General features: G+C 39.9%; 1 protein-coding gene across 1 annotated transcript in view; it reads right to left on the reverse strand.

Moving 5' to 3' along the window:
- APBB1IP (amyloid beta precursor protein binding family B member 1 interacting protein) overlaps positions 1-19,565 on the reverse strand; it is a 65,120-nt gene extending 45,555 nt beyond the window's left edge. The window contains exons 1-4 of the mRNA XM_082302577.1: positions 19,489-19,565; positions 4,535-4,606; positions 2,429-2,516; positions 306-598 (exon numbers count right to left, since the gene is read on the reverse strand). Of these exons, the coding sequence (XP_082158703.1) occupies positions 306-598; positions 2,429-2,516; positions 4,535-4,606 (453 nt within the window). The 5' untranslated portion in view covers positions 19,489-19,565. The remainder of the gene's footprint in view (positions 1-305; positions 599-2,428; positions 2,517-4,534; positions 4,607-19,488) is intronic.
- Positions 19,566-24,756: the final 5,191 nt, after the last annotated feature.

The following is a 24,756-nucleotide window of genomic DNA, read 5'->3' on the forward strand; positions in this document are numbered from 1 at the left end:
CTTCTTAAAATGTCAGTGATAAATTTTCTATTACAATAAACCATTTGCAATGATTTATGCCTGTACTGGGCTATCGAAATGATAATTAGAGAGATGAAGGAATGGGCAATAGGTCAAGGAACGGGCAGACACTGCCGAGACCACAGCAATAGAAATTTCATTCCAGAGTTCATGCATGTTTCATCATTGCAGAATCTTCCCAAGAATCTCTACCTGGGAGATCCACTGGTGTTCCAGTGCCAAATATCACTTGCAAACTGACAAGAACTAGTGAATGCTTAGAATAAGGTTCCACCCAGACTTACCTGGGTAAGTGGCTCAGGAGGAGGTGGTGGCGGTGCTGGTGGAAGGTCTGATTCAGGTTCTGGAGGTGGAGGAGGCAAATCATCCCCTAACTGTCCAGTAACGGTAACATAGGGACTTACTTTAGAATAAATGTCACTATTCAAGCCTGTTGAAGGCTGAGTGACTGTACTTTGCTGGTTGGAAGAAGGAGTTTTCTGGGCTTGTAAAGTTTTCTGTTCAACATCATTTAGGTCTGCTACAAGATCAGCCATTAAAGCATCCAGGTCTTTGTCCTCTAGGGCATTTAGTGATTCTGTAAAGAAAACCACAAAATGTGTCAGAGAGTGAGTGCAATGCAAAGCACTGTTTCCAGTTCAGCAGAGACTAAATTGCAGAAGGCATGGTTACAGAGTTATGGGAAAGGAAACAACATTTTACATGGGTTCAAGAAATAAATGTGCTTTCGGAACAACCATTAATCTGGTCATACTGAAGTTCAGAGTACAAGGAACTCTACGAATGCAAACTAAACAGGACAGCAAGCTTCAGTTCCAGTGATACAGTCTCAGGCCCTTATGATGTTACAAAACATGGCCCTGATCCAGCAAGGTTACCAGGTACATGCTTAGTGATATGATTGTCAGAAATTCCATGAGCTCCCATTAGGCTGTAAGTGCATACATAAATGCTCAGCAAGTTTTGGCACGGCACACAACAAACCATGTAACTGAGGCCTAGATCAAGAATACCTCCATATATTATTACTATTCTACACAAAATTACATGAAGCAGAATCAAAGAAGTCTAACACACAAGAAACTGCATGGTATCATCTGTAGCACATCAGTAATTTTGTGATCTGTGACATACCACATGGGTTGTCCCTCACACACAAGCTTTTGAGGATCCTTTAAGCAAGGAACAAACTAGAAAGTTTCCTTTAAAAGCATCTTATAAACCAGATAGAAACATTGTAACTTCTTTCTGTTTTCTACTCTGACAGAGTATAAGAGAAAATCTTATACCAGAACTTTGTATGTAATTTGTGGCTGTTTGAACTAGCCATGGTGTAAGAGATATTGTGGAGTAAAACCCTGTAGGATGATTTAGCTTTCTAAAAGAGAAGGGTTCTTTTAAGATTGAACAGTCAGTGATTTAAATCTCTTTGAAGAGTCCAGTTAAGAAATAAATAAATCACAAACTGGGAAAACAATTTTAAGTGAGATTTTGAGAGGAATGGAGAGCACTGAATTAGATACTCAAAAATGCTAATCTAGTTAAATAAAGAATAGGTCATTCATCAGACTAAGTGTGAACATGTCACTAGGCCATCTCTGTTTACTCTGCTCTCCCTGTTACATTAATATAGTATTTAATAAGTTTTTCTTTACAGGGGGAAAGTTGGCTTATGATCTTCTCTATTAACATAGCTCTACCCACTTTGCTGGTAGAGTCTTTAGGAAGCCTGACAGGGAACTGATCCTGGGACAAAACCAGAGGTTAACACCAACTCAGGCTAATGCAAACAACCAGCCCTCAGTCAAAAAAAACCAAACCAAAAAAAAAAAAAAAACACAAAAGGAAAAGGAAAAAAAAAACCTAATCACAAACAAAATCAAAGGGAGGGTTCTTATTTCAAACTCAGATAAATCACCTAATTTGGTTAGCCATACAGCCTCAGCAAGCAGCTGTACATGCAAAAGTGACAGTGGAAACCAAAACGAGAATAAGCACTGAAAAGTGGAAGCAGCTGAAGCTGATACTTCCACTGGACAGAAATGTTTATGCAGCTCTGACATCACACTGGGAAACTTCGTCTTCCACCAAGTTAAATCTTTACATTAAAAAGGTTACATTTTAGAAAGTTATTTGGGAGACTTCTCATTTTTGTTTTCCTCTACACTAAGACATTTTTAAAAGTCTGACTTCTACTTAAACTGAGTAATGCTCCAAAAAATTGTTCCTTTTGAAGTTTCCTAAATTGAGAGACAAAAATATATCCCCCCTCCTCCAGCAAAACAGGGTCCTTTTGTTTGGTTTGGGGTTTTTGATCAAGGATATGTAAAGATTTTCTTCTCATTTGTTGCTGTAAGGTATTTTAAGTAAGCATAAAAGGCATGAAAGAGTCCGTTCAGCTACTTACCATTTAGATCTTTAAAACCAACTGTAAAGCTAAATTCATTGCTGGACTCTTTGGGGCATGGAGGTGGTACAGTCTCCACTCCTAAACTCTGTTAAGATAGAAGAAAAACAAGTATCTGATGATACAATTACTACTACATACATTAACATTTGAAAATTAATTACCTGAATTTATCTAATCAATTCTTCTTCAAGGAATAGAATGACACACACTGGTTTCTGAGATTACGTTAGACTGGTAAACTAACTAGGGCCAGGACAAGGGTTCAAGCACTGTCTCACAATCAAGGCAAGGGTTTTGCATGCTTCTCAATCCAATGCTGATCCATGATGGCAGCAACTCTTGTCAGGCAACACCTGGGCTTGGTGTGGGGAACAGCAGAGAACTGGACTGTTTCTAATCGAGACAGTGGGCAAAGCCAGACTGATTTTTAGCTTTCTTGGGTTTTCTGAAGGAGGGTGGGGAAAGAGTTTAGCTGTGTACACATTTGAGCCACAGTATAGTTTTCTTTCCAGAGTGCTTTATTTACTAATATAAATGAAACCTAGCTGCTGCTTTCTCCTGTTGTTTGAAAAAGAAAACAAACCCAAAGAGAACAAAGTAAACCCCATGCTGTTGCAATGTAAACTGCAAATCTGTGTAAATAGAGAATTCCTGGTTTGCAGCAGAAAACGCCAATTCTGAATTTGCATTTCTTTTTCAGCCCTGTTACAACATGTAAAGGTATCTCTGCACGAACCTATCATTTACACTTACTTTAGGAACAGACAGACTGGTAAAAAAGTGTGAGAAACGATCTACAGTCTTGTTTTGAAAGTTAAGAGTCTGAGGGAATTAACAGATCCAACTCAGAGTTAACTGAAAGTCTTCAAGCTTTCAGACACCCCTATCTCCTTGTCCCATACAATGCTGATGTGAGAGGTGATACCAGAACGTTAGAGAGGAGGAGAAGCCTGTCTCCATATCAGGAACACTCCTTCCCACCCAGTATTGCACCAGAGAGCACAGAGACAAGAGGCTCACTCTCTTACACTCTTTGCATCACTTGCACTTGTAACAGTGCTGTGTCCAATCTGAGGAGATAAAATCTGTCACAAGGAGTCTGTTGTTCCTGTGAAGGCCTAATAATGAAATGAGATTACCATAAATCCCTCCCTATTTTATAGAAATACAAACATATATAAAATAAATATCCACAATTTTAAAAAGTCCTTAAAGAGCAGAAAGGCTACCAAGGGACAAAGCATTGTGATTTGACGGCTAAGAACGCCATGTGAAATCTTGGCTTTCACCCAGTTTAAACACAATTTCTATTCTGTGCCTCAGAATTACTGGTATTTAATTTGTCAAGCACTGGGATTCACCAAAAAAGACCCCCTCAAAAAAAAGGCTGTAACCAAACTCACACATCCAAGGTGACAACTTAAGTGTTTTCAACCATGCATTTATCAAAATACAACAAATTTATTCCCTTTGTAGATTTTTTCTAGAAATAAAAATTCTCCTTTCATCAGCTTTTGCAGGAAGTATTTCATTACTAGAGCTTTTGGAAAAGGCTCATGCTATTTTATACTCTCAAGACTGTATTCTGCATTGGCAATAATATCTCTATGAATTCTTCAATGCCACCCTCACTGCAGCTCAATATTTTGCCCTATCTAAAGATTACTTTTAAGCATAGATTCAAAACGTTGCTTTCATTTCCAAAGTTCACATTCAACACTCAGGCTACATCCCATGTACCCATGTATGCTAAGCATTCATACCTGAAAAGTTAGACTTAAACTCTTCCTGTTTTCACAGAATCCTTTAATTTCTTTGGACCAAGTCCAGAGGAATTTAAATTGCGGGGCTGGGGTTTTTTCAGAGAATGTCTTTCACAAGCAGTTAGGTCTTTTTAACAACCTACTCTGCACTGATATTACTTTATTTTTCAGGCCACTTGTTTTAACTATTGAGCAGAGAAATTTAGTTGAAGGTTTACCAGAAAAATGTAACTGTATTTATTCAGAGTGGAAGTGCATGAAAAATGTAGAAAAGTTCCCTCTTTTCTCTAACACATAACAGCTATTTTTCTAATCTTGATGGAAAAATAGAATTATTTACCTGAGTCAGCATGTCCATCTCCCCAAGTAAATTGCTGAACATTTCATCTATATCATCACAGGTTTGCTCCATCTGAAAGAAAAAATCCACAAACAAGAAATCATCAGAAGTTCATTTCAAAGCCAGCAATGGTCAAAACCAGAAGATATACAATGCTCTTTTATATTGTGTTCATAAATAACTTTAAAACAAGTGCTCATGACTTGCAAAAAACCTGAGTCCATACCTTAGAAGTAACTACTGACAGTTCAGAACCTCTATCCTGTATATGCTTAAACACACTTCAGATCTACGCTCATCAGAAGCGCCAACGACCTCCTTTTATTGTTTACATTTCATATTAAGTCACCAGCTAATAAATCATGGCTGTATGTAAAACATCAAAAAAAATGTAGCCAATGAGAGATAGAGAGGGAAACAAAGTGTGATGCCGAGAAATTCCTGAATGTTTCATCTTGAAAGCCTTCTTTCTTTGGCTTAGATAACTAATACTACAGAGTTTATTGGGTGTTATCTAGTGTAAAACCAGGTTATGATTAGGTATATAACCAACTTTTTGGCTCGATTATTTCTCCCTTTTTCTTTCAAATATTACTGCACTGCAAGAACTCCAGTCTTACCTAACCTCAAGACATCTGAGGGAGAGCACTGAGACAAGGAAAATGGGTAGATGCTGCGTGACAGCCGATGGCAACACTTGTTGCAAGAGGGTGGTGTGAGGACAGGATCACACACTGGTCATCAGACACAGCTTCTGTTATAATCCTCTTCCTCGTAAATCTGTTCCTTTGTAGGGAAAGAAGCAGTGTAAAAGGATGTCTGCCATGGAACACTACCAGAGACAAGAACTAGAAACATCATTTTTTTAAGAGTTGTTCTCAAGCCTGCAAAGGATTGAGAACTGTGGTATTGAACTCATAAAACCAGGGTTCAAACTAGGGCCAAACTTTAAACATGTAAGTAGTCCTATTGGTTCTCTGGGTTTGTGTGCACCTGTATTGGTTTTTCTGACAAGATTTTGGGAGGGGCGCTGCAGAGGTGACTTCTGTGAGAAGGAAGCTCTCCCCATGTCAGAGAGGGACACTAGTTCAAGCTGGCTCCAAGATGGACTTGGTGGCCAAAGCTGAATCCATCAGTGGTGCTGGCAACACCTCTGTGGTAACACACTTAGGAAAGGGTAAAAAAAGCTGCACAGCAGCTGCAAAAGAGCAGCGGGAAAATGTAAGTGAAATAACCCTGCAGACTCCAAGGTCAGTATTGAAGGCAGGGGAGATGTTCCAGATGCCAGAGCAGAGATTCCCCTGCAGGCTATGGTGAAGCCCCTTGCGAAGCTCATGGTGAAGCAAGTTGTTCCCTGGCAGCCCATGAAGTACCATGCCAGAGCAGATATCCATACTGCAGCCTGTGGAGGACCTCCCGCCACAGCAGGTGGACATGCCCTGAATGAAGATGCAGGCCATGGTGTGCCACACTGGAATAGGCTCCTGGTGGGAACTGCAGCTTGTGGAGAGGAGCCCACACAGTGCAGGTTTTCTGGTAGGACCTGTGACTCCATGGGGGACCCACACCAGAGCAGGTTGTTCCTCTAAGACTCTACCTTGTGGAAAGGATCCAGGCTGGAGCAGTTGTTAAAGAGCTGGGGAAAGATCACATGTTGGAGAAGTTCATGAAGGACTGTCTCTCTTGGGAGGGCCCCCATGCTGGAGCAGGGAAACAGTGTGAGGAGGAAGGAGCAGCAGAGACAAAGCATTATGAACTGACTGCAAACTCATTCCCTATCCCCCTGTGTCACTTGAGTGGGTAGGGGTAGAAGAGTTGGGAGTGAAGCTGAACCTGGAAAGAAGGGAAGGATGAGGTAAAGATATTTTTCATTTTCTTCTTATTTTGCATTGTCCTATAATTTTATTAACTGGCAATATATTAAATTAATTTCCCTATGTTGAGCCTGTTTTGCTCAATGGTAGTTGGCAAGTGATCTCCCTCCCATATCTCAACCCATGACCTTTCCCTGTAATTTCTCTCCCTGTTCTGCTGAGGAGGGGAAGTGATAGAGCAGCTTGGTAAGCATCTGGCAGCCAGCCAAAGGCAACCAACCACAGCACACAACCAACCAACCACCTCACAGGATGAGGACCAGGCTGATGCAAGAAAGCAGTCAACTGGGGACAGCAACAACTCTAATGACTATAAAGACTGGCAAGAAAAGAAAACCAGCAAGTATCCTGTTCTTCAGTCTTAATGCTTTTCCTTTAATGGAGCATCTTGAGTCATGTAACTATTCCATGGATAAATTATAAAGGCCACTGAACCCTATAGTCAGTATCTGTTGTTTGAGAACTATGATGTAACTGAACAAAGCACAGGTAACCAAGAACTGAATTTTGAACTTTCATGTTTCTCTGAGATCCCAGAAATCAAAGACTTAAAGATTTGGGAACTGGATACTCTTAAATTTAAATAGGATGCGGTTGACAGGGCTGAGGGCAGCCGTAGCCCAGCAGTGGAGATGGCAGAGCTCTGCCCAAGTAACAGAACAAACACCCCACAGGACTGAGCAAAGGGAGAGTTAAAGTCATATTATCTGCTTCCTTTCCAGCTGACAAATCCACACCGGATGGCTCACTCTCTCTGTATCACGCTTATCGTACAGAACCTCGTACACAACATTCTGGTTTTGCAGACTCAGCAGTATGCTGGGTGGCATATGATTACTGAATCTTAATTCATTTATTTGAGCCAACAGCTGTGCAGCTTCCTACACACCTGGCACTTGGAGAATCAATTTTCATAGAAAGGCTAGATAAAACGGCACTTATTTGATCAGGCAGAGTGAAGATACATTTGTTAGGCAACAAAAAATGAAGATGCAGTTCATACTGACAAGTATCTCATCAGTGTTTAAATAATACTGAATAATTTTATGTTTTCCTATTTTCTCGTTTAGGAGATCAAAATATCTTCTAAGGAAATCTTATCAGTTCTAGCTATTTGTATGTTTTTGGTGGATTTTTTTTAAGCACTAGCTAGATCAACTTTCAAGAAAAGATCTTGATACAAGTTCTTTTGACAAACTGAAATCCTCTTTGCTATATTTTTACACAATAGAAATATTAAAGTGGCAAAAAATTACTCGAGTTGCAACCAGTTGCAACTTCTTACCAAGAGAAGTATAAAAACTGTCTAAAAATGAAAAAATCAAACCTAGGGACCCTCTTCAATAATTAACAACAACAGAAAAAAGATAGTTAGTCATGTTGTCATCAAGCCAGCAAGCCACTCCCTCTACTCGTATTTTATTTTCTCTTGAATTTTTATTGATTGGGTTTAGAAAGACAAAATTATTATCATAATCAACAAATACACCGGAAATTTTTTAATGTTAAAACACACTGAATGATCTCTTAAATTGGTATAAGAACTCTACATACTCACCAAAGACCTTGTCAAGAGCTAGAAAAACTAAAGATAGTAAAGTGAGTCTCCGTAACATGGAATTGCAAAAGAGTGTCCATCCATTCTCCTCCTCTTTGACTTCTCTCTACACTTGTTTCCATTTCTTTTATTTGATTGCCACAATAGGAATAAACAGACAAAAAAATTTTCAAATTTAGAAATTATCCTGTTGGATGTTGCCTCATTTTTTATCAGCAAATTTTTCTGAATTTTATAAATAGCCTTGAACTTATTCAAACCAGAAAATCAAGGTGAAATGTGCAGGTGTATGAGCTGTTATTAACGAAAGAAGGGAAAAGATTTACCAAAGTGCCCAGATGAAAAAACTGAGTTTCATACTCAATTCTACTCTACTGTAATTTTTCTATCAGGGTTTTCTCTATTTTGTACTAATACTAGGAACTCTTAAAATCACTATCAACTACAGTAAACTGAACAGAAAAAAAACCCCAAACCAAACAGAACAGGACTTTTGCAGTAAATTTCCCATATTATGCATAAGATTTTAAGCAGAGAAAAGAATCAGAATTGAAATAAAATGAGGAAATTGCAGTTTCACAAATAAACAAGCTGAGAAGAGCTTCATGGGAAGGCATACATGTGAAACAATGTATTTTTGAAGTGACTGATTTTCAAACTGATGCCTTCTGCGCCACCTTTTGAAGTAGCACAGTTAAAAGTACTCTTTGTCTTTTATTTCCCCCAGTTTTGCATTCTCAAATCTTCACTAAGCTCTCATAAAAACCTTTTTTAAAATTTTATTTTATTTAATACTCCTACCTTTCTCATACTGTATATCTAAGAGATTGGGACATTTTCTCTTCAACTTGCTATTCTAACTACCAAGTCTCTTTTAGTTTATGTATAATTAAGCCCTCACAGGTTTATGTAATACATAAATATTGACTCATTAATTCACCCCACCATTTACCAGAAGCCCTCCAGACCCACTGGACCTATTAATTTTTTTACCTTCCCAATTCAGATAGGAAATTGAATTGTTTGATAGAATCTTTAACACTCAGTAGGCAGCTAACAAAGGAAGAGTAAAACGGTATAAAATTCACCCTGCTTAAAAAAGAAAAAAGAACCTATTTAAAAATATCATGAAATCTGACAAAGTGACCATACAGTGCACATAAAAAGCCCCCAAGATAGGGTACTATACCAAGCAGAGTTTGAACTGTTAGTATTTTAGTATCTGATAGCTCTGAGAAATACTCAAAGGTAGTCCCTTTTCACAGGAAGAGTGGTCTAAGTCACATGGTAAAAAGGGCTTCTACACTTGAAAGTCGGGAAACAAGCTGAAAGCCCCTGTGAAACTGAACAGGAAATACCAAGATTATTATCTCTGCAACTCAGTCTCAGTAGAGTTGATGCAGTTTAACCAACCAAAGGCGTACAACAAAAAAGGAATGAGGTACAGCATGAGGTCAGAAGACTCTTTAGACTCTTTAGACTTAGAGTGGATTCAGTAATGAACAGTATTCAGCTGTGAACAGTATTAGGAACGAGCCCACTTAGTGATCTGGCAAACAGTCACAGACACATTCATTACATTCAAAGTATTGTTGCTGTTCTTAAACTGCAACATACGTAAATAGCAGAGATAAAAATATATGAAGTCTATTTTGACAAGTCACATAGAAACATCAAAAACACACCTTCACATCCTAGTGCCTGCACTACAGTGTGTAAGTGTCCGAGTACCAGGACCACCAAAATGAACACTGTTTGACTATCCAGATGACCACTAACAGCATTGCAACTTCCTGCTATTGCTTAATGCTTAAATGCTTTCTGGAGTGGAATGAAGAAAGCTTTAACATTTTAGAGAGACACACCAGTAGCCCAGTGAGTAAATTGCTCAAATCAGAGATTCACCCTTGTATGCTACAGACTACGCAAAGTAGATCATCCCATAGCTGAAAGCACATAGCAAAGACAGAAAAAAGGAAGAAAACTAGGGAAGTGTTAATGAAAGTGACAGTCTGGCCATAAAGTGAAAAGCTGGAAAGAGGGTAACTGATTGTCACAGAAAACAGATGGGAAACTACTGTGATTAAAAAAATGCATCAAAACCTAGGGGAAAGTTACTGAAGCACCATTTCATCCTGACTTGTAACACATAATCAATGAAATAGTAAATGAAAGTCTGAATAACTGGTCCAGGGAAATGTGCAGTGTAACTGTGAAACTCATCATCACAACTGGCGAGTAAGCAAGCTGAGGAGTTGGTTTTCTCTACATGTAGTTATAGCTAGAAGTGTTAGTATTGCAGAGAACCGCAACATGATGAACCTCATGTTTTACAACCTAAAATAAAGGCTCCACCAGTTTGGAACCAGAGCAAAGCTTCCATGATAGACAGGTTACACCATACCTTCCAGCACAAGATTTCCTGACTCCTTCTGAAGTACACGATGCTAGCTGTTGCTGGGGATAACCCTCCAGCCAGACTGACTGCAGGTCTGAAATAGATCTATGTTTCTTACAGTGATTTTACAGTTAGGCGTCAAGAAAAACTCACACTACTCACATACTAGTTAGTATATGAGTATTCTATATATATGTACACCTAAGTGAGGCAGGATGGAGTTCCTTAACCACCTATTCCATCACATCTAGTAAAAAGTCCTTAACAGACATTTAGGCCCACTTTTATGAAGTAAAGTACAAGAGAACATCTGTCTCTGCAGAATTCAAGCCTAGAGGAACACAATCCGATTAGTTACTAATTCTGGTAGATACTAAGAATGGAAATGGAAGTTTTGGAGTGATACAATAGAAATGGCAGCTGACCCCAAGGTTTCAAAATCACAATCAGATTTGGCAATTAGCATGTTGACTTTCCTCTTTCTTACCTACGTAACATGGCCCTGTAACTCTTCTGCTTTAACACTAGCTCATATTTTGAAAAGAATGGATCAAAAGCAATTAGACTGCTTCCAGTCTGTACTGACCTAACATTGATAAGGATGGTATTTTCCAATAAAAAGCTTGCACACGCTGATAAATCTGAAAGCATTTTTTTACTAATATTCCCTATTCTTCTGGGAAATTTGGTGTGCCAATAACTGGAGGCTTATCTGCAGCTGAAGTTACACTGCATATTTATCTCAGGGATGGTGTGACATGCTATAACTCCATTCATGAGGGAATAAAAGTGACACACTAGAACACTAGTAGCTTCAGAAAGACTGTACAACTGCAAAGTGTCCTTATTAGTTCAAAACTGAGTCACATCTGGCTTTGGATTAAAATTAAAATGGTAGATAAATACAGTCAACTGAGAATCCTACTCTAATGTTAACATGGGGTACTAGAGCTCATATTCTACTAATTCCAGAATCACTCACCCAGATATAAACACAAACATTGTTAGGTAAGAGCACCCCAAACTCACACATCCTACTTGTGTTCCACATAAATTTTAACTATGCCATTTATGCAATTAAACCTCTTGAAAGCTTGTTCCCTTTTTTGCCAATTTGGAAATACACAGTTAAGTCACATGTTTTACAGAAACAAACCTGCAGTGAGGAATGATTTTGGAAAAAGTCTTTATTAGTCCAAAAGACCCAGATTTCATAGACCTGAAAACTATACTATTCCACTTTAATGATGACACTGGTATTTTACACTTGTGCTGACTCAGCATCCATCACCTCTGTTCTCCCCAGCCTTCCCCTCTCTCCCCATGCACTTCCCCAAACACATACTTTTTTCTTTAACACTCTTGCTGAGAGTGGTGTCTGGGAGGAGCAGCTGTGGGTCCTGTTCTTGGGGTGAGGCAGGATGGCAAGATTAGTGAATTGTCACTGAGGCTCATTTAAGTGAAGCTGAAAGGAACAAGGGACTACCTAAAAGCTTACTCACGGTATGTCAGGAAGAAGTTACTCAAGGCCAGAGGAGAGGGTTAGCAAAGGGCTCTCCTTCTGAGAAGACGGGACATTTAACCTGTGGCTATGGTAAAGGCATGTAGAGGGACATGGCATGCAGGCTGGGTGTGAGACCCCTCACTCACTAAGATCCTCTCTAAAATAACTCAGGCACAGACACAGTCTGGATCCTGGGCTCCAGAAAATGCATCCCAAATGTACCCAAGCAGCTGGGCAACTGTGAGTTAAAAGCACCTTATGAAAGGCAAAGAAAAAAACCACCCTGGTGTAAAGAACAGATGCAGGGAGGAGAAAGCTTGGGAGCAATTTCTATGTACCAGAACTTCACTTTGTACCTTCCTGTCAGCTCACAAGGGGATTGTTTCTATGGAAATCAAAACAGTGCCACTTCTGTTCATTCTTATACAGTATCCTCACATCAGTCAATGTGCTTCAGTCTGGCCTGTGGACCTAAGAACATTACAGAACTACAGTTACAGTTTTGGTCATCTTCTTTTTATTTTGTCACAGAATTATTTACTGCAGAATGGTCCAGTCTGGGGACTTTCTCATGAGCCATACAGGCAACACAAAATGGTAGGAGGAGACATATTTCCAGCCCTACGCCTTTACAAAGACTGGTAGAAGAAACAATTCCCTATTCTGTGCCAGATTAATGGCACACAGGAACAATATTTCCATTCCCCCAACATATCTTCTCCTGGAAAAGGCTGGGTGGAAGTGTATCCCCTCAGCTCATGAACCACCAGCTTATCCAGGCTCGCCCATCTTGTGTTGATAATGTGTCTACTTCAGCTTTACTCAGGTATAAACAACTGCAGACATACAAGTTATCAGAAAACATGAACCTCAGTTCTAGGTTCCTCCCACTCCTTGCCATGATGGCAGAGCAGAATAGCAAAAGAGTAATGTAACCCTGAGTAACAGAAATTTATAGTTTCCACATTCCTTCCCATAATCTGCAGCTTGTTGATGTTGGTGCAATGTTTTCCTTCCTGTTTTTTTCCTGTTACCCAACACTGCTGTACAGAATGTAGATGACAACACGAGTATTACCGCAGGCCTGGGCCCTAGGGTATATCACCGTGTCCCGCAGCCATAGGGAGGAGGAGGAGAGAAGATCAGCAGGCAGGAATTGTGCAGCAAGATTGATTTATTTAATTATTTTACAAACTCTTGACTTTTTTCTTCATAGTCTAATTGGACCAAGGATCAACCACCCCTTGGGGGTGATTGGCTAATATCCTAAAACATCCATTGTCAAAATATTTTTCTACTATACCACAAACAAGACTTTTCAAGGTTGCAGGTTGCTTGGTTGTTTACATAACTCTGCTACCTCTTCTGTGAGAGAGAAAAGTCTCTCATGGACTTAGAAAATAGCAAGAAAATCCTTGCTAGCAGCATTTTTGTATCTACACATGAGACTGTCTTGTACTTTAAACAATTGCCAGCAACATACAATAATCAGTTTTGATGTTTAGCTTCACAGTCCATGAAGTAGGCTGATCCTACATTAACAGATTGTCTAACAAACAGAAAACCATGACAAGGAAGCCCACAGATGAGAAAGGAAGGCATACAGGGGTGTAAAATGAGGGAAAATCCTTCCCCTCCTCAATTCCCCATAGAATCAAGGGATGTTAAGTGTGGAATAGTGAAAATAATAGCACAGATTTAGGAAGAGGAAAAAAGGAAAGAAAAGTTACTGTACCAAATTTGAGTGCAGGAACTGCTAGGTTGGATAGTCGATAGTTGGATAGGCTCATCTTTTCTAACACTCACTTCCTCCCACAATGAGCCACTAGGTAAGCACAAGATATGCTATAAGGGTCCATGACACAACTGTCTCCCCAAGCAAATAACTTATTCCTATGACCTATCATTGGCAAAAGCTCTAAATCACCATCTACTTTCTTATAATCACATGTTCTTATTACTGCCAGAAATGCTTAAGGGATGGCACACATGGTATGGGAAAGGAACACTGAAAAAGGAAAACACACTAACATAAAATGCTCTAACAGAGTGAAGCAAAACGATGAATCTGTAAAGATTTTATTGAATCCATCTGCTTGTTTCATGCACAGTTCATATATCAAAATCAAATAAAGCAAATAATGCTTTAATATGAATTTACAGATATTTCACCAAAGTACCGTGCTCAGTAACAGTGAGTAGAAGAAAAATTAAATGAAGATTTTTTTATAAATCTTTCTCAGTTTTACAACTGACTGAAGTGTCAGGTACAATTCCAAGGCCCACTGTTAACTTTTCACCTAGCAAATATTACTTCTTTCAGTCCATACAATGCAGTGATTACAAGCAGCTTTAAGCAGTGGGTTTCAGATGAAGATTTGTAAGGAAAGTGGAAGCCTGGAGACACCACAGACAGGATGTTGTATTGGTATGGTGGTGGTTGCTTTGTCACAGCCCACGGAGCCCTGAATTGCACAAAGAAACAGTTATGCGAAGAAAATGCACAAAAGGAGAAGAACCTTGTGACATTTCCATTCTTCCATTTCTCTAAGGTTTTCCATGAGAAGGAAACGTCACTGCCTCCCTCTCTTTTTTCCCTTAGAAGTGGAGGAGGGATGGAACAATGCTGATCTGGTCACAGCACCTCCACCACGACACAGGGGAGACAAAAGAGGCCAATCTAGTGACAGATATTAAAGGTTTTGCTGAATTTCATGTAAGAACACGGCCCCTTATAGGACAGAACTGCAGTTAAGTTTATGTTGAACCCCTTCCTAGAACTAGCATCCAAAACCACTGGCTCATTCGTATTTGCTCTCTCAAACATTAATTAGGTCTGTCACCTTCCCCTCAGTCACGAGGATATGGTCACCAAAGTACAAAACTAAGCTGTAACCACAAGTGTTTGGGAATGTTATCTGTGTTCATATTTTTGGCACGTATTCTTGCTAGCTCAAGAACATCTCAGAAGTTTATGTCCTCCAAGGCACATGCACAGCAGATATTTCAAACACATCAAAAAGCACAGAGAACAGTAAAGTGTATTTGACTGGTTTTTTTGTTTTTTTTTTTTTAATTTGCAATCAGACAGAAAAACCACATCACCTTTCAAAAATATTTTTTGGGCTGATAATCCCTCTTATTTCTGTGCTTCAGTGAAATCCCCACAGCAAGTGAAGGAATGGGGCCTTCCACTACTGTTAGAAAATACCAGAAAAATCTTCAGAAGTACATCAAAATCTTGCTCTGAGGCAGAGTAAAATAATCATGTGTCTGCAGACTGGGTTACCTGAAGATGCAGTAAGAGCATCAAAATGATCAGATCAACTAAGGCCACCAAGGAGCACGTTTTCATTGCTGCCAACATGGACTTGATGCCAAGAGGTTAACTGACCATTCTGCTGAGCTTCCTACCTTTCCTGGTGAGTTGCCTTTGAGACAGACACATAATTTTGCCTAAAACTTGGGCACTCTGAAGGTAATTTGCCATTTTTATCAGCAAAAGCATCCAGTGAGTGCCTGTATGATTGATTTTGGCTGCTTGTGATTCTCTCTATGATTGATGGACCAGCAATGCTGCTAAAGGAAGATCTGCTCCCCTTCCATCCCCACTCTACCTGACAGGTGTAGGTACAATGACAAGATATTCACCAAAAAGTTTATCTTATCAGTTCAATTGTCTGAGGACAACTGAGGACTTTCGGTTGGTAGTGACATCAACTATGTAGGGTCTGCTCATCACTGATAGCAGAAACAGAGAGTTTTATCCTTTAATATTGATGTCACATGCCACACTTTTACATCCGCTGCTTTAGATTACAGGCAAATACAAAGCGAAAGCAAAAATGGAAATGCACTGAGATGCATCCAGTGCAAAACTTCTATCAGATGTGATTTTGGTTGCATTTCTAAATGGAGCAGCAGAGAAAAATCTGTTTCGTATATACACTGAACGTTGTTCTCCTTCTAGGATTCATAATGCATCTACTCCCCAAAATACGCCTAATACTTCTAATGACTGTAGCCCTTGTTTATTTTGGCATAAATTCATAGCATGCTGAATCAATGCTCAACAAGAAGAAACTGCTGTGTGCAGGCTGGCATAGCAAAAAAATGAGAGCAATTAGTCAGCCGCAAATCTAAAAAGTAGTTTATTGGAAGAAAGTCTTTGAAACTAATGACAGGCCTAAACTTTCTGAACTATCATTACCGAACTAGTTTGTGAATTCCCAGAGTAAAATATTAAGTCAGATCAAAGTCATCTGTGTTTCCTTTTCATTCAAAACCCAGAAGCAATACTATAAATTAAAAGTGAGGGGTGGTGAGGAACACGACCTCGTATATGCTCCTGTAGATGCTCAAAGTCTCCTAAAGAAACTTGAGAAGAACATGGCACCCAGTTTCTTTCTTTCACAGTACAACATACATATTTTACACTGGCAACTCTACTGTTAATATCTAGTGTAGCCATGGATCAATAGGCTGGACAACAATGACATCTGCATCTGACCTGGTTGTCCCAAGCTCTTTTTAGACAATGAAAGGAAAGGAAGGCAGTTTTATAGAGCATGATTCATAGTTGCTGTCCAAAACAGGGCCTCCAAACCAAATTTTAGCAGTATCTATCTTTCTGTGTAAGAGACTGTAAAGGTGACTCAGAACCTCGGGTGACTCAAATGCTCTCACGTGTACAGCTGGATGAGGAGAGTCCTGCCTATAAAGCCCAAGAAGTGTTTTGGAAGGTCTGCATGGATGCAAGTTACCATTTTCACTAGAGACCCTCCAAAGGAAATAAGCTAAAGCTTCCCTATTGCTGCATGCAAATAACAGGTCTTATTTTCACTTTCACCCCAAATCAGCATCTGACCATGTGAAGTCATCATCACGACAGGTCAGACTGACCCTACAACAAAACAATCAAGATATACTGCAACCAAAGATGGAAAAAATGGTCGGTAAGAAAAACACATGTAGTTTGCAAAGAGAGCAGGAAAGGATAAGGGCCTTGATATCTTAGGATAAGGGCCTTGATATCTTAACAATATACAGGAAAATGAAATTCAGCTACATTCCTGTAAAGCAACCTCTGAAACAGAAGCACGCTTTTAAGAAAATCCATGTTCCCAGATCATCTTATCAATGGTCAGATGTTCACAAATCTGCAAGGAAGACGGGTCCTCTCTCAAACAAGGCAAGCCCTTCTCTCACTTGCAGCAGTACTCCAGACTGGTGGTTTTCTCAGACATTTTGCAGGGCCAAAGAGATTCAATAGGTGATCCCTCCATCCACAGGCTGCCCAAGTCCTAGCTGTCCCTTCACCACTCACGGCAGACCAAGAGAAGGAAAGCGTTCTGTCTCTTCTTGCTTTTATTGCTTTAAGACATTTATTCTATCAGGAAAGGTGAAACACAGCAAAAGCAAAACCTTAGTGGGTTGGGTAATTTTTTTACCTTCAAGAAATCTTGGGGCTCAGTAATGACTTAAATTGTTGCAACATCCAACAGGCCCATCTGCTAATACTGTTGCCTCTTTTGTGCAAATTGTTAGCCTACCAAATGTGTGTCCTTGTAAATTACAAAAAAGATAAAGGTTACACCTTATTTACAGGTGCATGAGTTATGGTGTGTGATCTACTAGACACTGCTCAAGTATAGTGACTTTTGATCTGTAAAAAATCAAACTTTGCTGTAACAAATAGACTTGATAACAAAATAAACCAGCACTTCAAAAGCATCATACCCTGCTTGAAGATACTACACACTGATAACCACAAATTCCAGCATGAACAATTAAAACACCATGTACTCAATAATTACATTGAACCATCACACATTTTGCCTCCAAACACTAGAATAGTCTGTAATAGCCACAGGAGGTATTTTAAAAAGAAAGAGAAGACACAGGGAATGATTAAATGTCTCCTTTCAGAGACAGGACATTTTTCCAGTTATGTATGTTCCCAGATGGATCAGAATTTTCTGAGAATAAAACAAGGACCACTCAGTTATCTGTAATGCTCCACTGACTCAACCTACCAAAGACATTTTTATGCCGTATTTCAAACCAAATTATCTCCATTTTTAAGCAATGCTTGCTTGCACAAAGCATTAAGTACAATTAAATGTAATAGTCTCCTTAGAAAGCTCACAGGGAAAAACAGAACCAAAGAGGTTCAGCAAAAAGTTAAACATTCTGTTTCAGACATCAAGTTTAAACCTAAATTCATATTCTTTACAAAGTTACCAGAAAAAAAAATACTGTAAATTTAGTGAAGACAAATGATTAAGAGACTGCACAGGTGGAGTAGGTCACTAGTATAGGCTCTCTGGAGCACTGGGGCTCACCTATTTGTCTCTAATGACACAGACTGGACTACATCAAGCCCTGACAACATTTACATCACTGTTGTGCAGCAGCAGGATAATTGATTAACAGTAAAATCAACACATTTCATATGTGAAATAAGATGGATGCAGGTTTGGAAGAGATGACAAAACACACGTCATGTAATTCATAAAGAGGAACTAGAACCAAAGAGGAAAAATGACCGCCAAAATTCTGCGAACCGAAGTTCTGAGAGGGAGAGACAAACTGGAGACAAATTAATCACAGAATCAGAGTAGTCTCGGGTGGAAAGCGACTTCAAAAAGTTAAGATGCTAGTTTGGTGGAACCTTGCTTATTTTGTTTGTAGGCTATGTTCCTACATCAAATTTTTAATGACAGTTAAGACTGGCTGGATCATATGCTGCCTAAAAGACACTACAGGATACCTCTTCCCAGTGTGACGATTAATGGATTTATTAACTTCTCTTTTTGGTGCACGAGGGATTGAAAAACCACCCCAAACTTGTGGAAATTCCATTTCAGTTACTTCTCCGTGGTATTCAGCCGAGGGTATCATGCGGGATGGGCGCCCTCTGAGTCAGGCGACACTTAAGAGTTTCTCACTAAACCATGTGGCTAAAGACACCACCAGCAGAGAGATGCAAACTGTTCCTTGGAAGTCTCTTCTGGCTGTTTGGCCGTAACTGCACCACCTTCTTACATGCTTAGTTTAAGACTAATGGATTAGCACATTTACATGGGGTATTCCCTGCCCGCTTGGTCTGCAGTTCTCTCCCGCCTGCCTTCACTTTTCGAACGCTGACCTTGAAACAGGGCCCTGTGCGTCCCTCGGGATCCCCACCGGCCTCATGAGGCTACAGGGAAGCTTCGGCAGCCCTGCCTTGCAAATGATCAACCTCCTACTCGCTTTCCCCAGGGACTGGGCACAGGGAAGGTCTGACCCAGCTTAACCCTACCGAGGAGAACAACCATCACCGGGACCCAGCACCGCAGCACGAAACCCCACGGTCCCGCTTCAGCCCCCCGAGGCCAGGCGTGCCGCCGGAAGGTCCCTGTCCCGCGGGGGAAGCCGGTGTGCGGGGTCTGTCCCCTCTGCGGGCTCCCGCCCCGCTGCCCAGAGCGGGATTTGCCGCACCTCCCACCCCAGCTCCCCTGTTCCCCGCCGGGCTCCTCACCGCGGCGAGCGGGACCCCGCACACCTCCGCCCCGTCGGGTCCCGGACTGGCGCCGGGAGCCCTCGGGGGTCCGACTAATCCCTCCCTGTCCGCTTTACCTTGGCGGGCGGGCGGCGGCTCCGGAGGCTGCGAGGAGGCGCGGCGCGGCTCTGCGGGACCTGACCCGGCTCGGCGGGGCCGGGGCTGCCTGAGGGAAGTGGGGCCGCCCCGCCGCGCTCGCAGCGCCGCCCTCCGCCCTCGGCCCGGACAGAGGCGGTGGCCGCTGCTTTGCCCGCATCCCCCGGGGCAATCCCCGGCCGGCCCGGGCAACCCAGCCCAGCCCTAGCGCTCCCCACCCCGCGGCCTCGCCTGGGCCGCCCCGGCCGGGCCGGGCGCTCTCGGCTGGACAGCACTGTCAGGCGCTCTCTCGTTTTCACACAGAATTGGGTTTCTTTCCCCCCTCTTTTTAGTGACTCTGCATCTTCTGTAACGTGTAAGGCAGTGATCTGCTTTCATGACATTTTTATGTCATTTCGTACTTTTGGAAAAGGCTGCTTTGAAGGGTACTTGGATGTTATTCACGGAGTAGAAATGATTTTATAACACCTTAAATTCCATAAAAAGATGGGGAGGGGGGAAAAAATCGAGAAGTTTCCATCTGAGAAAAAGCAAGTGTCAGAAAATTCAGTGCAGTCTTGGAAGGGTTGATGTCACTAAGTTAAAGAGAGATTTTGAGTAATGGAGGCCATGTGCAAATAGACCTCTCTCTTGATTTAAAATCCTATTGTCAGTGTCTATAACTTTGCGAAAACAATGCCTTTAGCAGATTTTTTTCTTATATATCTAAAGCACTGACAGTAAAGTGTAGTGAAAAAAGGTGAGGATGTCACCATTGCCTCCTTCTGTTACTTCAGTTTAGAGAAGTCACCAGGTAGTTCAGCTAAGTCTTGCATTTATAGGCAATTCGCATTAAAATTCCAGATTTTGCTCCAAAGAAGCCAAGAAATCCCACTTTTTTTCCCCTCCAACACTGCTGGAGATAAAATAATTATAGCAGAAGGATGGTAGCATTTCAAATTACCACCATGTTTTGCACAGCAAATATGTTTCAGTGCTTTAAGGGGTAATTGCTTTGAAAAATTCCAGCTGAGACAGCTCAGCCATATTTAAGAATGCATTCAGGGAATGGTGCATTGTTGTGCTCATGTTATTTAAAAAAACCCAAATTATTTCACTGACAAGCTGGCTAAAATTGACCAGAGTCTTTGGTGAGGTCAGAGCTTCCTCTTTGGCCAGGCACATGAAAATACATCTAAATTGGCAGACAGCATTCATAAAATCATGCACATAGTTATTAAACAGTTATTAGTTGAGGAGCTTGGGAGTCTGAGACTCCATGGATACTTCATATTCTCTTTGCTGACTTTATTTGCAGTTGCTCCTTTTGACTTTTGGTATCATTATGGTGCCAAGGAACAATGTAATTTTGAAAGATTCACTGGCAATTATCTTTTTTAAATTATCCCAAAGTCAATTTAAAATCAGCACTTAGCACTGAACACTCTGCATGTAATAAAGGAGTAATGTTTGATGGTGCATTTTGTTGTCAGAAAATGTATTTTAATTTCTATATGTGACCTACCAGTAACACAGTCACACCCTTAATACGCTAATGGTTTCACACTTATTTTGCTGTTGTTAAACACATAACCAAGGTATTTGTTAGGATAGTGTAGAAAACATCTATTCTGCTTGTACAAGGGAGCCTTTGTTTGCTCTGTCTTTAGATTTGTTCCTGTCCTCTCCAAGTGTCCTGAAAAAGGCTGAGAGCTGAATGGCAGTATTTTTCAGCTCTCCAAAGCTCTCCTGGCTATAACAGGCATTGCCTGTAAGAGGAACAGTGGAGAAAAGAACAGCACACCTCTAGAAAGCAAAGAGAAAATAAGAGAAATCCCAGAAAATCTGGAGTGCTGTCTGTCAAGTTTTTGGTCTGTGTTCAGAAGCATGAGGGTTGTGCTCTAGTGGGATGGGTGGAGGCCATCATGTATTCATAAGGAAGAAATGTGGTGAGGGAAATGCTACAGCAGATACAGACTCGATTAACAGTGTGTGTTCTAATGTTAGAGAGAAACAAAGTTTGTGGGGAAAGGAGATGGAAATAAGTAAAACTTCCTAATTTGTTTTCTGTCAGATTAAATGAATGTGCAGCAGAATCATTCCTCTGAATTCGAGCCCGACATTCTGCCTGCTTTTCTCCAGAAGCTTTTAATTTTCTAATGGGAAGAGGAGACATGCACTCCACCCAGGTTACAACTGGGTGTTTCTCAGCAGTTGCATGACTCAAGATCTAACACATGCAGTTGGAAATCGTTCTTTTTCTTTTCTTATCATGGGTGAGTAGATCACTGGGTAGATATGCTGTCATTATACACTGTCTGCTGAGGAAGAAGGGGGAGAGCTTTATTAACCTCCCCCCTCCTTTTGGATTGCATGTCCTAGTAATGTAAGTTTCTATAAAGCAGCAGAGAATTTAGAATTAAAGCAGAATGTCTGTTTTTGAAAGGGAACAAATAGATATATTTCTAGTGTCAGGAAACAAGCAATTCATCGGAAAAAAAGGTAATGTTTTACCATAAATGTGTTCCCTTAAATTTTATTGAGATCACTTTATACACTGATAATAATAACCTGACTTTGTAGAGACTGACCTTAATTTTCTCTACATGGTCAATGAGACACTACGCTAAGATCTAACCTGCCCAGAGTAATGCAGGATCAGCCTACAGCCCTCAGTGTTATGAATGGAGAAGGTGCAGATATGTAAAATATTACCAAGCCGTCGTGCCCCTGGCCAACAGTAAAAAAGAGGAAAACAAATCAGTGTTTTAATTAGAACTTTTGTCGTAGCAAAACACATAGAATACTATTGAAAGGCTTGTTTGTTTTGTGGTTATTCAAACAAAATAACTTTCAGGTGGAAGAATGAAAGTTTTGATCATGGAGGACAAAGGCATAGATACAAGCTACAAAATAGGATTTAAAAAATTAGTTTAAGGCAAGTGATATCTAAAGGCTGGAGTATCCTCTTTTCAAGTAGTACCATGCAAATACTGAAAATCTTTGGTACAGTGACTGGATGATCCTCTGTGGTACACCAGATAAGTTATTTCATCAAGACACTGTTTTTCCAGAAAGCTTAAAGAGATTGCAGTTAGTGAGAAGCTAATCACATCACCACATCAAACTGTAATGTCAGGGCATTCTGGAAAAATGTTTGGCATCTCCTTATATGATAAGGCCAAAAGTAAAAAGTATGCATATAAGAAAGTAGCAATGATAGGTTTTATATTCTTCCAGTAAGTATTAATTCTATTTAAGGGTGATGGTTTTTTAAGTTCAATTGTGATTGTGCAATACTGCAGAAGACCTGTAAACCCTAAAACTTCCTGTGAGAAGGATGGAAAGCTCTCATCTGCGAGTTAATAGTGAAGAAATTACCAATAGCAGCTTTTTAAAAATCACAGTAAATCAAATTGAAGTACAACTTCATTGAGTACAGAAGCTAGTTAGCAAGAACACCATATAAAGTTCTTTAAAATTATAGCAAATTAAGAAGCTAAAACTCAATGTGCTTAAGAGCACTATGATCCTTCTGCCCATATTTTCTTCCATCCTTTTGAAGGCATCTTTCAACAACTCAGAACTGAGAAGAGAATTCTTTCTCCACAACTATTAGGAGGAAAGCATTGTTTCTTACAGTGAAAAACCAAAAGAAAACAAACCAATATCTCAGCCTGGATGAAAAGCTGAAGACGATGTTGTAATCTGAAAATGTTAGCAGTGAAGCTAGCAAATTCACACTTTTAACTGCAGGTAATTAGAAGTACTTCTGAAGCCTATGCTCAAAACTTAGTTACTAGAATTCTATCCACCATCATAGTTTTAAGATGGATTTCCTTTTTTTTTTCCTCTGTGTATGGTAGGGCCTTGAGTTAATCAATGGCTTCCATTTCTGCATGTAGAATATGTTGAGGCAACAATTTGGATATCCAGGATTTACAGTGTTAAAATTTGTCTAAGGTCTTGATTAATAAGCCAGAGATGTCTGAGGGAGACTTTTTCACTGGACTCAATGAGTTTTAGATCAGAGTCTAAGCTTTCCACCTCTCACATACAAATATCATTGTGTACATCCATTTTTCTTCTATATATATCCCTTTCTGTTCTTTGTAAACATCTGTTCAAACCAGTCCCCTTCTTCACTGTGAGAGCTGAGCATCTAACATAAATTGCAGCTGAGGTAGGAAAAGCCCAACTAACACATCTCATTTATTAGCTTTATTAATCTTATGATAAATGAAATTGGCTGCACCCTTAAAAGGAAGCCTGTATATGTCATGACATGGAATATTGAAATCTCATCTAAATTGTTCAGAATGATACTTGTTATTAACTAGAAAATTGTAACCAGAGGGTCTTTGTTTGAAAATGTCAGCATTTATTATTAACATAATTTCTTTAGCTTTACCAAATAGGCTTTTTGATATTGCTCAGAGCAATGTGTGCAAAAGTTAGCTTAATGAGAAGTATAATTTTAAACTGAGCATTTGATTTTATTATTGCATGTGTTAGATTTCACATGTATGACAAACTAAGCATGATATGAATAAGGTTTTGAAGCTTCTTAATGAAGTGAATATAAGAGGTTCTTGAAGACAAAAGAAGAGAGAATTATCTGACTATTAATAGGAAGAAATTAATCATATATTTTACTAATTTCAAGCTGTTCAACCCTTTACTTACTCACTTCTTTCCTCTGGGATTTATTTCCCTATGCACTTTTCTTTCCTGATTGTTAAAATGCTGTAAGCATGGCTTATACAGGTAGAATGTTCATTTCAAGTTTCTTCCATCCAAAGGTCAACCTGTGTTAGTTTGTGTGAGAGCAAGGATGGAAATTGGTCCTCTGGTCGTATCAGTTTAAACTTTCACCTTTTTAAAAGAAAGTTTAAGTTCTCCTTTACTTGCTACATGTTGACTGTTTCATTACATTCAGATGAATATTAAAACTCCCCCCACTGCCTGGAGGCCCAGGGAGAGCCTTTGGAACGCTTAATATTGTTATTTTGACAACACAGTAGTAGTTGGGAACAACTTAATAACTTTATTTTGAGATTTTTTTCTGTTGTTCAGGGTTCAAAATAAAATCGTTCCACCCCCCACTCACTTTCCAGACATCCATTATTTCATTAATTACACAAAGCTTTAAGGAGATAATTGTCAGCAGTTTTTTTGCTTGTAGGAAAGTATCTCCAAAATATGAGTATGTATTTATTCTTCTTTCCCTCTCAGAAGGTAGTTTTCAACTACAAATCCTAAGTTACATC

This window comes from Coloeus monedula (assembly GCF_965178545.1).
Source record: "Coloeus monedula genome assembly, chromosome: 1".
In the NCBI taxonomy this organism is placed as follows: domain Eukaryota; kingdom Metazoa; phylum Chordata; class Aves; order Passeriformes; family Corvidae; genus Coloeus; species Coloeus monedula.